This window comes from Alexandromys fortis, unplaced genomic scaffold (assembly GCF_014885135.2).
Source record: "Alexandromys fortis isolate MF-2015 unplaced genomic scaffold, M_Fortis_MF-2015_v1.1 scaffold_97, whole genome shotgun sequence".
NCBI lineage: Eukaryota > Metazoa > Chordata > Mammalia > Rodentia > Cricetidae > Alexandromys > Alexandromys fortis.
The window spans coordinates 1,365,272-1,382,801 of record NW_026067981.1 but is presented as its reverse complement, the minus strand read 5'-3'; the positions used below and the strand labels follow the sequence as shown (position 1 = coordinate 1,382,801).

At 44.2% G+C, this 17,530-nt stretch overlaps 1 protein-coding gene across 2 annotated transcripts in view; it reads left to right on the top strand.

Moving 5' to 3' along the window:
- The first annotated feature begins 5,074 nt into the window (after window positions 1-5,074).
- Fmo1 (flavin containing dimethylaniline monoxygenase 1) overlaps window positions 5,075-17,530 on the top strand; it is a 32,349-nt gene continuing 19,893 nt past the window's right edge. Inside the window, exons 1-3 of one of the 2 annotated variants that reach the window (XM_050158306.1) lie at window positions 5,075-5,290; window positions 11,499-11,619; window positions 11,858-11,993. In XM_050158306.1, coding sequence (XP_050014263.1) covers window positions 11,862-11,993 — 132 coding nt within the window. In that variant the 5' untranslated portion in view covers window positions 5,075-5,290; window positions 11,499-11,619; window positions 11,858-11,861. The remainder of the gene's footprint in view (window positions 5,291-11,498; window positions 11,620-11,857; window positions 11,994-17,530) is intronic. The other variant, XM_050158305.1, reaches the window with a different exon arrangement.

Here is a 17,530-nt window from a genome sequence, read left to right as displayed (position 1 = left end):
TGTGGAGGATCGGTTTCGCTAAGACAAAATTATTATTCAATTAACACCATTGAAAATTTTACAAATCTCTTAAACTTTTTGCAAAACTTCTGATAATCAGTTTTCAGCTGCAGCTCCCTATAGAGGAAAAGGCCTCTGGGACGTCACCCAGTCGCCCTCTGCCTCTGTGCATCTTGAACATAAAGCTACCCCGGACCAACTTTCTAAAGCTGTCTGCTCCGAACCACTGTCCAGAGACCACCTACTTTAGAGACCCTCACAGTGCCATGGATATGGTCTTACAGCTTTTATAACATAAACATAATAACCTGCGCAGTCGGAATCTCTGCTGTTTCAGAATCTCCTGTGCACATTAGACTTAGGAGCCGTGAGTGTGGAAAGAAGGAGCATGGGTCGTGTGTGTGTGTGTGTGTGTGTGTGTGTGTGTGTGTGTGTGTGTGTTCAGAGACAGAAAGAGAGAGCAGGGAGGAAGAGAAGGGAGGGGAGAGGAGGCAGGCTGGCTGTTTTTAACCAGGTGTGGTAACACACACCTGTAATCCGGGGACCCAGAAGGCTGGGACAGGGAGAAAACATGTTTGCGGCTAGGCTGGCCTACATATCAAGACCCTGACTCACAATAGAAAGAAAAAAAAAAAAAAGAAAGGGGGAGAAAAGAGGAGAGGAGAAGGGAAGGGAGGGGAGGGGAGGGGAGGGGAAGGGAAGGGAAGGGAAGGGAAGGGAAGGGAAGGGAAGGGAAGGGAAGGGAAGGGAAGGGAAGGGAAGGGAAGGGAAGGGAAGGGAAGGGAAGGGAAGGGAAGGGAAGGGAAGGGAAGGGAAGGGAAGGGAAGGGAAGGGAAGGGAAGGGAAGGGAAGGGAAGGGAAGGGAAGGGAAGAAAAATCTTGCTTTCAGGCTGAGTCCCCGGCCTGACCTCTCCTCCAGCCCAACGCCTCCTCCCCGTTTGCAGCTTCCTGCTGCAGTCTGCAGAAATTGTTCTTCTGAACAAAATATGCGCTGGCTCCCACTCCCCTTCAAACCCCTCCCCAAGAGGATTCTCCTTAGTAATCTTTCCTTTAACCCTCCTCTGCATGAGAGCGCTTTGGTTTTCTCCATCAAAACCAGATGTGCCACATTTGTTCTTCGCAGAAAAGCAAAGATAGCGTTCAAGCGAACTACCCAGGCCATGACATATAAATGAATTTCAAACAATCATCCCAAAATATGAAGGTTTTGAAAGCTTAACCCAGAGGAATAGTTTTCTTTGAAGCCGGCCTTTCACCCTGGAGGCTGTTCCTGACCTGGAGCATCTTTGGCCTGCTTCCAGGAGCTACATGTGCTCACACCAAGCAAGACTCGCTTGTCCACCCTGCCCTATGACCCAGGAATAGATCAAAGCAGCTAATGCAAGGCCTCTTAGGATAAGGCTCTTTTCCATCCAGATGAAACGGGCAAGGTTTTATTAAGGAAAATATCTGTGTCAGCAAATAAGAGGAGCGCCTGGGCCGGCTGCAAGAGTTCTCGGCCCACAGTGCAAGGTCCGTCCTCTGTGAGGAGAGAAGGAAGAAAGATCAGAGGCCAACAGTGTAAGGGAGAGTCCTCGGGCCATGGAGTTGGGAGGTTGTGGGAAAGGTCCAGAAGAGCCACCATTTCTGCCCTATGAATCCAAACAAATCATCACAGGGACTGGCCACCCTACTGTGGGGTGACAAGTGTACTTCTGAAGTTGTCAAATATGACTTAATTAGATACCTAACTGGAAACACTACAAATTCTGGGGCAGGATTCTGTTTACAATCAATGAGGAGCTTTGTTGCTAAGTAGTTCTATACTTGAAGTCGTTGGCAGGTAGAAGATAGATGCTTGTATAAGGGCATCAGTTTCTCTTGGTGCTGAACCATTTCAAGGTTCATCAACCTTTGTGACATGGGTAAAATACTCAGAGCCATTGTATATGATAAATGCTTCAATTTTACATAATTATATTTATTTATAGCAGTCTGTCTTAAGACTGCCATCAAAGTAAATTCCTTTGCCCAAGTCATGTGACTTGCATGGGCTCATTGGCTTTCACAGCCAGGATCACACACTCTCAAGTCTTTACTATGTGAAGGTACACAGAATAACAAAGCCATTAATTATATCTTTGTATTTTCCAATAACTGCCTAAAATCGAAAATTATCGTATCATGTCAATCAGCTTATTTCATCTCTATGCATCAAAGAGGGAAATGGAGGGCAGGTTGTCAAGAAAAATTTCAGAATGGCTTTAATATGTCTGATATCATAGAATAAAAGTGTATTGACATACATAGCCTCCATTCTGCAGACAGGTTCTCACGGGAAAAACATAGAATAACCTCAATGTGTAAGAGCCTTAGAGAACTGGCTCCTGTTAAGCACGGGAAAGGTATTTTGTGTGGAGGGGTTGAGGAATGGAGAACTGCATAGATTTGAACATTGCTTTTTGCATGGCCCTAAAGGAAAGCGGTATACTGGGTAGGTCTAAACTGCCCTGTGCCGTTTCCCAGTCCTAAAATTCTGCAGCTCCAAGAATGAATCAAAATGGGAGATGGAAAGGAGATTTAAGACAATGGGATGGAGAAATGGCTCACCAGTTAAAATCAAGTACTGATCTTGCAGAGGACCTGAATCCAGTTCCCAACACCCACATAGGATAACTTACAACTTCTTGTAACTCCAGCTCCAGGGGATTGGGTGCCCCTGTAGGCACCTGCACTCACCTGTGCACATACTCACATACATAATTAAAAAGAAAAATATTTTTTAAAATTAAAATGGTTTCTAGATATAATAATTAATCCAGCCAACGACGTACTAATGCTTTGGTTAGTGGTGACTGGGCACAATTCGTTAGCCGCAATCACCAAATCTCCATACTTGGAAACAAAACCGAATTTTTCATAGACATAGGGGGCCTTTGGGTGATGTCTCAGAACTTCTTAATCACTATGTTATCCAAAACAGAAGAACATTTTTCTTGAAAAAGCAATGGTTACCATGCTGAAGACAAAGGAAGTCATATGGGAGCTTGTTCTGGGATTTTAGTGCCATGGAGCAGAAGGACATATTTTGATTATTTGCTTGTTTTTTCAGAAGGACATATGTTAACTTTGACTCATAGTTATTCAGGCAGAATAATTATGTTTTCAGCCAGCTACTGGGGGGCCATGCGGTGCAAGTCCATGCTATTTCCTCAAGAGCATGATTGGCTACTGATCCAGCTTCTAAGGGTCCAGACCCCCTTGAATAACAGGCTAGAGAGCTTTCTTCCATCCTGTGTTCTTAACTATGGCTAATTCACATCAATCCCTACAAGAAGCCAACATGAAAACCTCCAATGGAGGCCAGATGCCTCGTTCATTCATAATTAACACAAGTCTCTGGCAACTACAGAAATGAGAGAGTATAATAAAATGATCATGTCTATGCTCAGTCAGCAGTCCAAGGTCCCTTATGTGCAATGTGTCCTCACCCAGGGTCTAGTGGCTCCTCTAGTGCTCTCCATGTACACATCAAAATAATTTGTTTGGGTATAAACTTTGGGACAATAACATAGTCCTAACACTCAAGAGGCTTCTGAGTTAAGGCCATAGGTTTTCAGACATTCAAAGACGTATTACACTATTAGACTAACAATAGTCTTGCAGGCCTACTTTATGGTAAAATTTAGGTTTTAAATCATTCACTGACTATCATCTTCAGAGCTGCAGGAGGATAGCTGAACTAACAACTCACAGCTAGCAATGCTGACTCCTTGCCAAACATTTAATGAGTCATGAAAGCCAGAGCTGAGCCCAATAAATGAGCAGAATATTCGGTAATGTATAGGGTCGTCCAGAAGGGAGGTTAGAGGCCATGCTGAAATAGTATTAAACCAAAAGAAAAGATTTGCCCTGCCAAGAGCCGTGCACTGCCTCAGTCTCCCAGTATCTCTTGGAATTTTCTTTTGGTGCCTATAAGAACTCACTTGAGCTGGGAACCAATCAGCAATTCTTATGGGCAACTCATCAATGCATCACACTGTCAATACCATCACACATGGGAGTTATCTATGCCCGTGGCCATTTCACATAGATTGCCACTCCTAACTCCACAATAACTATTTGAAACAGGCATTATCGTCCCTGTTTCAAATAGATGAAGATGGAGCTGAGAAAAAAAAACATACAATTTTTTTCAAAAAATATTTTTGATAATAGAGCTGGTGAAGACGCTGAACCCAGGATTTAAGAGTTCAAGACTGATGTGGGATTCCCCTCTGTGTGCTGTGAATATCATTGGTTAATAAAGAATCTGCTTTGGGCCTATAGCAGAGCTATAGGGGAATAGAACTAGGTGGGGGAAACTAAACAAAATGCTGGGAGAAAGAAGGGAGGAGTCAGAGAGAAGCCATTTAGCCACCAGACACGGACGCCGGAACATTAGCTGGTAAACCACAGCCATGTGGCAATACACAAACTAATAGAAATGGGTTAAATTAATATGTAAGAGTTAGCCAATAAGAAGCTAGAGCTAATGAGACAAGCCGTGTTTTAAATAATATAGTTTCTGTGTGGTTATTTCAGTTCTGGGTAGCAGGAACCAATAAGCGACTCTCTCCTCCTACAAAAGACTGTGTTCTTTCCATAGGTCTCTCTCGTATTTCCCAAGCTTTAGAAATTGTATTGAATGATGTGAGTGATATATGCTTTTAGAAATAATAATTTACTCTGAATGAGAAATGGGCCAAAAGTCTTAGAAATGTAATCTGACATAGCAGCCATTGTTAATTTTATCCTTGGAGTGGAGTGGAGGATGCCCCTCTAAGTGCCCCATTTAACTTATAGTTTTTCCACAGAATGATGGGATTTAAGTACATATTATCAGGCATGCCTCTGTTGCAATTAATCAATTTAAAATACAAACAACAGCTAACCTTGGGTTTCCATTTTTTCCGTAACATCCCTTATCTGTTAGACCAGGCTCATCCTGCCAGCCGGGAACTCCCAAACACTGGCTGGCAGACTATTTTGATCTTCTACTAGCTCTGGAATCCTAATTGTGTCAGTGCCATTAGAAAGAGCCAATACTGCTACTTAAAGTAAGTGACCTGATAAAAATCTCTGGTTCCTCCTCTGGATGCAGTAGGTGGAGCTGAGGTCTTCCTGTTTTGTTATTGTCCATCAGAGGAGAGCTCCCTCAGCCAGAGAACCCTGGAGGAACTGGGCTGCCATCCCTTGCTCCACAGTAAGGAAGAGAGCTGAGTCCTTATCCTGGGAGCATAGTCAGATTACTAAACTTCTGTGTTCACTGGTAAGTTCTCTGCCGAATGAATTATTGAGTGCTTCCCTCGGAAGCCTCTAACATAGTGCGAACTAACGGTTTGGAAGGTTTATCTGCCAAGTATTGGCATTTTGCACAAGCTGAAACTAAAAGCAAACCATTCTGGAAATTCGACTAACTTAGGGTTTGCACATCATCTGTTTGCTGTTGCTGAGTTTCCTGCTCTATTCTGTGCATAGGATTAAAATGTCTTGATTTTTAGACTACTTCTAGATCTTTTCTGCTATTCCTAAGTCCACAAGTATTAATATCAAGAGTTTGAGAATCACTTCTACACAGCCAGTTTAATCCCATAGGTCTTACTTACGGTTAGGAAAACTGAATCTCGATATCTGATTCTTTTCTTAGTCACTGGTCTCTTGGGGAACTTGACAAAAACCTTGTAAGGGGCAGAATTTGTGATGTGTGGTGGATGGATCAGGGTTAGGCTTGAGGAAGTGACTGGTTACTTTTAAGACGATAAAGATACCAGAACATATTCTTGCTCCAACCCAGGTCTCAGCAGCTTCTGCTCCGTGTTATGCGCTCTGCTAGCCTTTGGATACTGCGCCTGCTCTCTCTGCTCCAAGTTATGCGCTCTGCTAGCCTCTGGATACTGTGCCTGCTCTCTCTGCTCCAAGTTATGCGCTCTGCTAGCCTCTGGATACTGTGCCTGCTCTATGTAGTCTATGGGTACCTTGAGCCACCCCTCCTTATCCATCTGAATCTACTACAGCTGATAACACTTTAAATCATACAGCCTGGGCCTGTCATTATTCTGAGAAATTTGCACACACTCAAGAGGAATGTGCGGGTATCTGCCTGCATGAATAAGGATAACTGCTTAGAAACTACATAAGAGAGTCACGCTGGTTAGTCAGCTGATCCAGTGCCAAAAGCAGCTACAGGATAATTTCCTGAAACAATCAATAAGGCCTTCAAGTCCATTTGAAACATACTTTTAAAAGGTAAGACCTTGATGGAGGTTCCCAAATGTCCTAGGTTTAAGGTATGGTTTGTGCAGCAGCAATTCCTTCACAGCGCCCCCAGGCCTAAGTCCCTCTTACTAAGTAGTCAAGCCCAAAATGACTCAGTGTGTATATTCTAACCACTGAAGTTGGCTGTACGAATAATAAAGCAATTAGAAGAAAATAGCATTTTTGCTTCACTCCTTTTTATTAATTAAATTTATTCATTTATTTTATATCCCAACTATGGTCCCCTCCCTCCTCTCATTCCATTCCCCCCTCCTACCTTCTGCCATCCACTCCTCTGTTTCTATTCAGAAAGGGGTACTCTTAATCATGATCAGTAATGTGGCTACGGGACTGCTGTGCCCTGTATAAATTCTCAAAGCTCAGAATCAGCGAAGACATGACATCCTCATTTGTTGTTCCACCTTGATTTTGCCGCCTTTTACCATAGAAGCTGCTGAAGAGCTGCTTTGCAAAACTGCACGAGGTATTACTGAATGGAACACAGCCCTGACTCGTGTTAAAACTGTGTGATGTGACCCAGGCTCAAGCCAGTATTCCAGCACTCTGGAGCTTGATTTAGAGACTGGCAGAAGCCCAAGGCCAGCCTGGGTTACATCGTGAGTCCTGGCAAGTCTAAGTTAAAGTAGGAAACCTTGTCTTAAAGAAAAAGAAAAAAAAATCCACCCACACCTGAGACAGCTTAAATAAGATTCAAACACTTGAGTATCGCTGAGTTCTCTATGGCATTCTTAAATAACTCAAGCTCATCTGTGTTTGGGAAGGAGAACCCCACACTCAAATATTCTCTCCAAACTGGAGGTGAACACTCAACCTAACCTCATCTAATTAATTATTTGTATTTTCCTTCCTTGATGTAGAGGACACAGGACAAAATCCATAGGGAAATGCAGTGGTTGCTGACCTTGCTGGTAAACATTAGCGACCTTTGTGCAACCAACAATGATTTCCCAACTCACTTGAAAATCTGATGCAGTTTAATTGTTTTGTTATTTTTTTTAAATTCCCATTCCCCCAGTAACATCAACTTAGCAATTTCACTATGAACCCTTAATTTGTGTGACTTACTTCTCCCATATCCAAGTTAACCTTGACAGGGCTCTGTTCATGGCATTGTTTCTTTTAAAACCTGCCACTAATAATTCAATTTACTGAATAGTCTAAAGAGTAATAATACTATAAATGCTATGTTTGCATCAAGATGTAAACCAGCATCACGGTAAGTAACATGAGTGTGCTATTTCCATTAATAAAATGTCTTACTGTGTTCTTACCAGTGCTGGAATTAGAGGCATATGGCAACATACATGTTTGACAGCAGTTACTTTCTTCTGGGGCCTGGTACACCCCCAAGAGTTAAGTGCTGCTTGGACACTGGTTGAGGGATTCGTACAGTACCTGAGGCCAGGTATACAGCTAGCTTCATATTAGAGATGAGAAAATGGAGACACAGAAATATTAAGCTATCTCCCTATATTGATAACTATCCAACTCTAAAATTCTAATCCTAGTCTCCAATTTGTAACCCCCTAGGTAGAGTCACCAAGGAAATGTACTGCTCAGGGTTGCTGAGTAAATCAGGTTCACACTGGGTTACAGTGACAGACTGCTGGACGGAGGGGATCTACACTTTGCATAGTTGATAAAGGTGGTTTATAAGTCATCAATCTCTGACTCAGGATATTAACTTCCAATAAATATTTGCTCTGTTAATTTTTTTAATTGAAAAGCATACAAGATGATCAATTCATTCATTCTACCCAACAGAAAAATCAACCCATTGCCAAATATTTAGCGCAAGCATCATGCTGGGAACTGAGACATGAAAGAAAATACCCTACTTTGGGGAAGCGTAGCCTTGTGCAGAAAGAAGACCCACAGACGTGATCAACATAATCAATAATAAATGTAATATGTCCTTGTGGGCACATATGTAGCCCAAGAGTGTTGAGCTCACCATGTAGTCAGAAAGACACATACGCCTCATGGGACCATTGCCATCCCTGAGCTGCTTCCTGACTCTGGAGCCTTTGCCTCCCTCCTCTGACTGCTGAGGTCCTAGGCACCCCTCTGTCAGTGTCCTGCCACTGCAACATCAACCTAACCTCTCCTCTTCCCTGCTCACACTACAGCTTAAAGAGAAAACATCTTGGTGCTTTACAAAACATTGAGTTTGGTTTTTAGTTTTGGTTTGGTCTGGTTTGGTTTTGGTTGTTTGAGACAGGATTTCTCTGTAGCTTTGGAACCTGTCCTGGAACTCGCTCTTGTAGATCAGGCTCGTCTCAAACTCAAAGAGATCCACCTGCCTCTGCCTCTGCCTCTGCCTCTGCCTCTGCCTCTGCCTCTGCCTCTGCCTCTGCCTCTGCCTCTGCCTCTGCCTCTGCCTCTGCCTCTGCCTCTGCCTCTGCCTCTGCCTCTGCCTCTGCCTCTGCCTCTGCCTCTGCCTCCCTAGTGTTGGGCTTAAAGGCATGCACCACCACTGCCCAGTTTGAGATTCTTGCTTTTCAAGTTTGACTTTCCCACTAAACCAATCACTGCTCTAGACAAAGCTTCAAAAAAAAAAAAAAATCAGTGTCACCAACAAAGAAGCCACTCAGCGGGTATTTGATACCTGAATTAATTAAAGAATAAACTCCAGAATCTAGTCTAGGATCCTCGAGGGCATCTGATTCCACCCTCCACATGAACTATCCATCTCCTACTTAGACTGACTCCCAAACTTTGTCATCTAGACTCCACTTAGGGAAAGCCGATCTCAGAGCTTGAACTATTGGTAAATGTGTATATTGAACTAGTTACCGTTTCTATTTCATCTCTAACCATGATTCTCATCCTTTATCCCACAAGATAAGAGCAAATGTTTACAGTGCTGTATCAAACACTCCAGTTAAGAGTCACTAGTGCCAGGTGGTGGTGGTGCACACCTTTAATCCCAGCACTCAGGAAGCAGAGGAAGGCAGATCTCTGGGAGTTGAAGGCCAGCCTCTACGAGTTCAAGGTCTACAGAGAGAGTTCCAGAACAGTCAGTGCTACACAAAGAAACCCTGTCTGGAACAAAAGCAAGAAAGAGTCACTATGCACGTGCCCTTTTGCAAAGTGAACCTGATTCAATTTCTTGTCCGAAGACTCCATCAGCTCACAAGCAGAGCCAGTCCTTGGCTTCCTCCCTTTACCTCTACTAACAATAGGATCAATCTGTTCCTATTTCCTTCGGTCAGCAATGTTAGACCTGAAAGAATGACATACTAGGCAAGGATAGAGACCAGCTCTCGACATCTGAGTGCACATTCTTCTGGGTACTGAGGAAGGGCGAGCCCTGCTAACCAGCCTTTTTTCTTTCTTCTGCGGCCATGCTCCCCCTGCTGACGACCACTCTAGTTTCCGTGAAGCCATAGAGGAGTCACCTCCCCTCTTTCTTAAGCCAGCTCTTATAAAGGGCTCCTCACCTCCTCAGAGAGTAAAATGCAGCCTGTGTTGCTTCCAGTTGACCTGCTCACACTCTTCCTACAGCCAGTGTACTTCTGCACATGGCTTTCAACATCAATTTTTATATGCAATTCCTTCCTTTTTCCCTAGTCATTTTTTTCATAAAACTAGTTACTTTCACTGGATGACTGTTGAGTCCATAAGAAAAACAACAGACATTATGCCCTGTGTCACAATGAGGAAGCTGATAGCCAAAGGAGATGAGCAGTTGTCCCACGTCACCAAGCTAATTGAACAGGGACCCGACACCGATGCATCTTGATGCAGGACCTAAGCTCCAGCTCCCTCTCTAAATGTCAGGTCACAGCACACCTCTGGCAGCGAGGAAGATGGGAAATCACAAGTTCTCCACTCTGCAGTATCCATTGTGGTCTAAAGCTTGCCTCTTCTGAGAGGACGCCTCTTGACTTCCCTGGTGATTCATAGCCACCCGCTATAGAAAGTAACCAGTCTTACAAAACCTTTACAGACAGGTGAAGGGCGTGGCTTTTGAGTCAAGAGATCGTTCTGTATCCATCCGCCGTATCCTCAGTATTTCCCTGGAAAGAGCACACAGCAGAAAATAAAACTGCCTCCGCCTCCATGGCTGAACTGCTTCTCTTGGGGTTCCAGTCCTGCAGACACAAACAATGCACAATACACCCAGTTCTGTGAACAGTTCGTGTGGTCAACAAGAAAACAGAAAAGGTTCAGGAAAACCTCATGATTGGTGATTTCCTTGCACTTGGGGGTAGGGTTCCGGTGCGTGTGGTGCAGTGAATGCCTAACATGTATGAAACCAAGGACCACAACAGGGTGTGGTGGCTGCACATGCCTGCCAACCCAGCCCTCAGGAGGTGGAGGCAGGAGGATGAGAAGTCCAAAGTCATCCTTGGCTACATAATGAGTTTGAGGCCTAGTTTTGTGAGACCCTGTCTCAAAAAAAAATCATATACATATCATAAATATGTATGTATATATGAATATATATACATAAACTTGAGATGAAATTACCCCAGAAAACATATTAGGAAACAATGTCTAATATTTGATTTAGTGTATGCTGAATGTATATGCTCTTGGTCAGAAATTCAGAGAAATTACAGAACTTTGGAAATAGATTACATTATTGAGCATTTACTATGTGCCAGGGCCTGTTTCTCAGACACTTGATAAAACACGTCAGCTCATTTCATCCTCAGAAAACAGTATAAAGGAGCTACAAGATTTTCTGTTTATGCGATGCCCAGAAGAACTGAATGATTCGGATCACACAGTTTGAACCAACAGAGCTGGTTGCTTAGCCAACATGCTATCATGCCTCACAGCGTTCTTACAAGTCCATGCTACTAACACATGGCCCAAAATTCTCAAGCCTGCACCAATGCTGATGGTGCGGTGCGCTCCACAAAAGAGAACCCCATCCTGCCTTCCACTCAGATCCTCCCTACAGCCACCTCCTCTCTTCCATTGGTGACTAGTAGTGAATCCTATTCCAGAAGCACTGTTGTGGCCTTGGCAGAATGCCAGGAGAGAGCCCAGAGGGGCAGGGCTGTGGCACCTGTGGTGGCCACAAGTGTCTGGGTTTCTAGTCCCAACCCCACCCTACCAGCTGCTGCGCAGTTTTCTCTGATGTCCCCAAACCAATCGGTGTGTCAGTGTTAAAGTAATAAAAAAAAAAAGAGAAAGAAAGAAAGAGCAGGTTTTACAAGGCCACCTTGTCCTGTCTGCTGCTCCAGCCTGCTCTGGGATTGGAGCCGGAGGATGGAGGCAAGCCAGTTCAGAATGCAAGACTCTGCCCACCAGAGGGTCTGGTTTCAGCCGCTCTGCCAGAAGCTACAATTGCATTAAAGACCACGAGTGAGTGCACTGAGCGCCAGCTCTGGCCAAGGGGTGGGGACACAACCCAGCACAGGGGTTAACCCGATGACCTGTACATTTTCTTTCTCGCATTCACACAGCACAGATAGTCTACAGAGGACTCAAACTGAGAAAATCTCTTAATCTTCCAAATTCTTTTCCTGGTTTGTTGAGTAGCCAAGGCTTGGGTGGGGCTTTTGTGAATAAAAACGCTCTCCTTCGTTTTCCCTCCACCGAGGAACATGGCCAAGCGAGTTGCCATCGTGGGAGCCGGGGTCAGTGGCCTGGCCTCCATCAAATGCTGCCTGGAGGAGGGACTGGAGCCCACCTGCTTCGAGAGGAGCGATGACCTGGGAGGACTTTGGAGATTCACTGTAAGTAGGGGGTTCACAGGCTTTTATCTGTCTATTAGAGGGTGACTTGAAAAGATTGGAAATGTCTGGCGAACGGAGAGCATTCAGGAGGGACCCTGAAATTGTGAATGGTATAGAGACACAAATGACACGGGCAGAGCTCTACCCTACAGAGTCTAGACGGGGTGCCAGCTGCCTTCTAACTGTCTAAGGTGAGGAGGAAGAAATACCCGCCAAGAAGCCCACAAAGTGGAGAGGGAAAAGCAATGCCTGAGTCTGACCGAGAAAGCATAGGGTAGGAGTACTGACTGGGAGCGTGGGGGGGGGGGGGTCCGAGAGGGTGAGGTGGGTGGTCTGCACCCAACAGAGGCTGTAGAAAAACTGAGCCTCCTCTGCTTGCATAGTTTCCCGGATCCTGCTTCATCTGTGACACAGGGTTCAGTGAAGCAGGAGTTCCGTAACCAAGATCCCGCTGCCTGGCCAAAGGTCGTCCACTCCAGGAACTAACAGTAGAGAATGGGAATCTGGGATCTAAGCTAATCGGGTGCTAGTGTGAAGGAGTCGACGGTCTGGAAAGCCCACCCATGGCTGGCCTGGAGCCCTCGGGCTGGAGGGGTGTCACAACTGCCCTGCTTTGGGGGTCAATGAAAACCCAAAGCCAAAAAAGGCAGTATTCTTTGGGTTCCAGCATTCTGCCAGGAAAGCATTTCGTTTTGTTTTGTTTTGTTTTGTTTTTAACGCTCCGCGGCTTCTAGATGAAAGTGAAAACATTTCCCACGAAATTTAGGCAAGCTGTCAGGAACTGGGGAAATGGAATGAGTGTTATATAGCCTGGCCTCTGATTCCCTGGGAAACATTCCCCATTATAGGAGCCAGGGACTTGGAACTGAAAGAAAGTAATTCTGTTCTAAATCAGAGAGCAAAACTCCAGAGAAGCCAGTGCTGCGTGTTTAGGTAGAGTCCTCCAGTGCAGGCACGGCTCACATAAAAACCCCCATCAGCCTGGCTACCAGATATGATCTTTGATGTATAGTCTGATAAAGAAGCATTCCCATGACCATGGTTTAAATTGCACATGTTCTGAAAGAGGGGCGAACGCTCCTGTGCTAAATCTCCTCTTCCACATTCATTGTAGGCATTACTAATCAAACAGTTGACCTTTCCGTAATGACCATCAGGATGCCAGATAAGTACCTCTGACCAGTAAATGTTGAGAACTGGCTTGAAAAAATAAAATTGTTCAATTAAATTCAGAGTTACTTAGCTAAGGTAAATTTCAGTCAAAACAAAAAGTGAGTCCAAAGATCAGAAGTTGTACTTAGTCCTTTGAGATACTAGATAGACAAAAATCTTCAGGGAGCTCATGTAACTATTAACCCTAAAATTCATTTCCCTAAGAATCAAGAGAAATTAGTCTCGATCCAGTTGTGCCCCGCTGATGTGAGCAGGTCAAACATCTACTCAAAGAGCACGGTAGGGGATGCAAAAATGAGAAGGATTCCCCGCTCCAGAGAACCGTTGGCAGAAGAAAGAAGGTGAAAGACCTCACAAGTCACAGGCAGGGCTGCTGTAGCTGTTGAAATGAGGGCAGAATCACAGCCACTGCTGGGAAACCAGAAAAGCCATGTAGAATGGACAGCCTGTGGCGGGTGTCAAAGGAGTCCAACAAACAAAAGAGAGCATGCTCAGAAAAGAAAGGTGGTTTCTGGTGCGCGCAGTACACATAAGAGGAGTAATAGAAGGGAAAAGAGTGGATGAACATCTGGGCAACTTTAACAGCAATGCAGGACATTCTTTGCTGCCGCTGTTATTGTTGTATTTAAATATACGCATGACAGGAAGGCTCAAAGACGATTGTACCTGAGGACTGAAAGTCCCTAAATGACAGGAAGTGTTTGAATATTCTAGTTCAAGCTGAGAAACCACAATGACAGGAAAAGAAAGGAGTGGGATTACAGGCACAAGAAAGGGAGCTAGTCTAGGCAAGGCCAAGAGATAAATTGTACTCTTTCCCCCAAAGACTGGAGGACCGGGAGTGGGAGCACGGGGGAGCACACACAGGCGAGGGAGCACAGGCAGTCACACTGAAGCAGAGAGGTAAGAAGACGAAGGAGCACTCATATCAGAGGCCTCGGTTCTTACTGGAAAATACAGCAATTTGTGGGGGGAGGAGGGTGTAGGATGGTAAAGGGAATCAGAGAAATAGAAAATGAAGACAGCCATTTGGGGGAGAGGGCTGGGAGCAAGCTCAGTGGGTAAAGTGCTTGCTGCACAACCATGAAAACCTGAGTTTAGATCCCCAGAAGCCATGGAAAAAGCCAGTGTGGCAGCTCAAGCCTATAATCCTAGGGCTAGCAGGCAAAGGCGGGAGGACCTTGGTGGCTTGCTGGTCAGCCAGCCTAGCCAATGTGTAAGCTCTGTTTTCAGTGAGAGACCCCATTTCAAAAAGTAAATAAAGAGGAAAGTAATAGAGGAATATACCAGATATCGAGCTATGTCCTCCACAGGTATAGCATACACACACACACACACACACACACACACACACACACACAGGAAATGTGATAAGCCATCAGAAAAAAAAAAAGACTAACCAGATTATCTAGCATTAAAATGGCAACCAGATACCAAGATATTTCATCTGTATGACTTCATTTATAAAATGAAACTAAGTTTGAAAAACAGATTAATGCTAAATTTCCAAAGGTTGGGATTAGGGATACCCTTCCCTGTCATCTAGCATCTCTCCTTATATACAACATCCTAGAGGCACGGCTGCAATACCATGAACGTCCCTCCACTAGGCAACCTCAGAGGTGTCTTCCAGCTCCAGGGTGCTATGAGTTCCCTGAGATATTCATTCCCCCTCATTCCCCAACACACACACCACCAACTAACACCATCAACGGCAAAGATCAGCCCAAAAACATCTTGGGATTCGAAGAAAGGTACCCCATTCAACGTGAAAAAAAACAGACAGCTTCCATTCCCAAAAAGGAAAAGAGCACAAATATAAAGATCATGGAGGAATTCATTTAATTAGTCACTACCAAGATCGTGATTCTGGTCCTTCTAGCTACCACAGCAGACAAAGGTTACGGTGAAAAGGTACGGGCATCAGAGACTGAAGCAGGAGCCAATGGAATCACTAATTAGAAAAATAAAAAGCAACACGTTGTTAGAGACTAATTCTGACTGCCACTAAGGTGGACAGAAAACATGAATATGGAACATCTTTGGCACGGTGAGTCTCTCTGGCAGCTGAGGGGCTCACACCACGAGCACTATTGGTTGATGCTCTCAGTTATAAAATCATAGTTGGAGTTAGAACTCAGTTGCTAGATGACAGGACACGTGAAGCCCTGGGTTCAGTCCCCAGAAACCAGCAGAGTAGTCCATGCCTATGACTTCAACACTCGCGGGTAGAGGTAGGAAGATCAGAAGGAAGTTCAAGATCATCTTCAGTTAGGTAGTAAGAGGCCAACGCGGGCTACTTCTCACCCTGCCTCCCAAAACAATAAAAATAGCTCAAGGAAAAGCAAGTGAGGCTTTGTCTTGCCGCTAATAATGAGTATTGCTTTTATAGAACTTCACTGTAGAAGGAAACGTGGGAAGCAGTTTGAGTAAACCATATCAGCATTGCCTAGAGAGGATTAACAGTACTGGCTGACGCACGCCCTGAGACAGATTTCAGGGCTTAACCACCATCCTGAGGATGATACCTTCCTGTTGGTACATCAGGATCTTAACATGCATCCTTTCATTTATTCAGCAAACTTTTATTGATAGCCTGCTATGTGCCTCTTCATTTTTGTTCTCAGTAGGGGGCAAGGTGAAGCATAAACAGAGGTCATTCCTCTATTCTGCTGAGGAATTTTTCGTTGGCTGTTGCTTCCTGAGACTTGGTTAACTTAATTCCTACAACCTTTCAAAAGGCATTTTCATGTATTAGCATGTGTGCATGTATGTGCTTGAGAGTCAGAGCACACCTTTATGGATCCACCTTTACATGGGTTCTGGGGACCAGACTCAGGTCGCCAAGCTTGTGTGGTGCCATCTCACTGGCCCTCAAACTTTCTTTAAAAGTCTTAATTCTAAAACTTCAGTAGTCTTGGTGGGTTTCCTTTTATTTGTGTTTTTTAATAACATTTATTGAATTTCTGTTATCTATACTGGAGTATGCTAGACAAACCTCTCGCCCAGCCAAGCTTAGATTCTTGGACTACATGGATTTTCTCAAAGTTTTCTCCAGATCCCCACAGCTGCCCCTGTCCTTCAGAGAGAGTGACTGTCACCAGAAAGAACTGTGGGAAATGGTGATGAGTTCTCTCACTTTTACAGCTACATCTCAGTTGTTTGGAATCTTATTACCATCTTTTTCTTTTTTAATTTTAATTAAAATTTTAGCAGGTAATAAAAAATAAAGGAACATTGTATGGAATTCTCAAAGAGTTAATAAAAATATCATTACAAATGAATTTATTTTTTTACTTCATACTTTGAGGGATTTTTTTCTCATTTTCATTGTACTTTCATACAATACGTTCTGATCATATTCACTCTTCTCAACTCCTTCCAGATCTACTCCCCCTGTTCTACCCACACTTATGTTCTCTTTTTTAAACAATCAAGTCCACTTTGTGCTGCCCATATACTCCTAAATGTGTGACCCTCTGCTTTGCCATGGTCAACCTACCAAGGGCTATACCTTTAATGAAAACTGAGTCTCTCTCTCTCCCAATAGCTCCTCTCCTAGGGACTGGGCTTCATGCCCACCTTTCCTTTTCATGCTGGGACTCTTCTGGCTTGAGCTAGAGTATGCACAACATGTCGTCACAACACCTGGGAATTTGTAAATGCAGCCGCCTTTTTGTGTCTTGAAAACACTACTCTGGCTTTTACAATATTTCCACCCTTTCTTCCACAATGATCCCTGAAAATTGGGAGGAGGGAGTGTGATATAGATGAACCCTTGAGGGGTAAGCATTCTTCAATCTCTAGGCCCAATAAAGTACAAGATAAGGGTTGTATCTTATTGAGTGGGACTTAAACCCAATCAGAAAGTGGTGGTTACTGCCATGATGTTTGTGCCACTATTGCAAGACAGTGAGCTTGTCTTGCGACTCCAGTCATTCCTGTAGCTCCCAGGGTTCACAGTTGGGTAAGACTGATGATTTCCTTTCTCTTCCAGTAGCCTGCATAGCACCTTCCAGCTCTGATTGCTAGCCAGTATGGATGAAGCATCTAGGCCAATACCAGTTTAATTTCTTCGTGTTCTGTGACTCAAGTATGCAGTGTCTTCAGCAGCAGGGTCTTACTGACAAGCTCTAGAGGGGAAACAAGAGTACTGGCAATAGCCTATAATGTTCGTGGGTCTGTGCATCCACAAGGGCAAACAACTTCAAAAGAGATAGCCCACTCCTAACACTGGGCTTTTTATTTATAAGCCTATGGTGTCTAGGGACATTGTCCCCGCATTATAGGATAGTTCTTTGTATTTGTTTATGTGTACATTTTTTACGAAGTTTAACTATAGTAGGTTTTCATATGACTTTTTT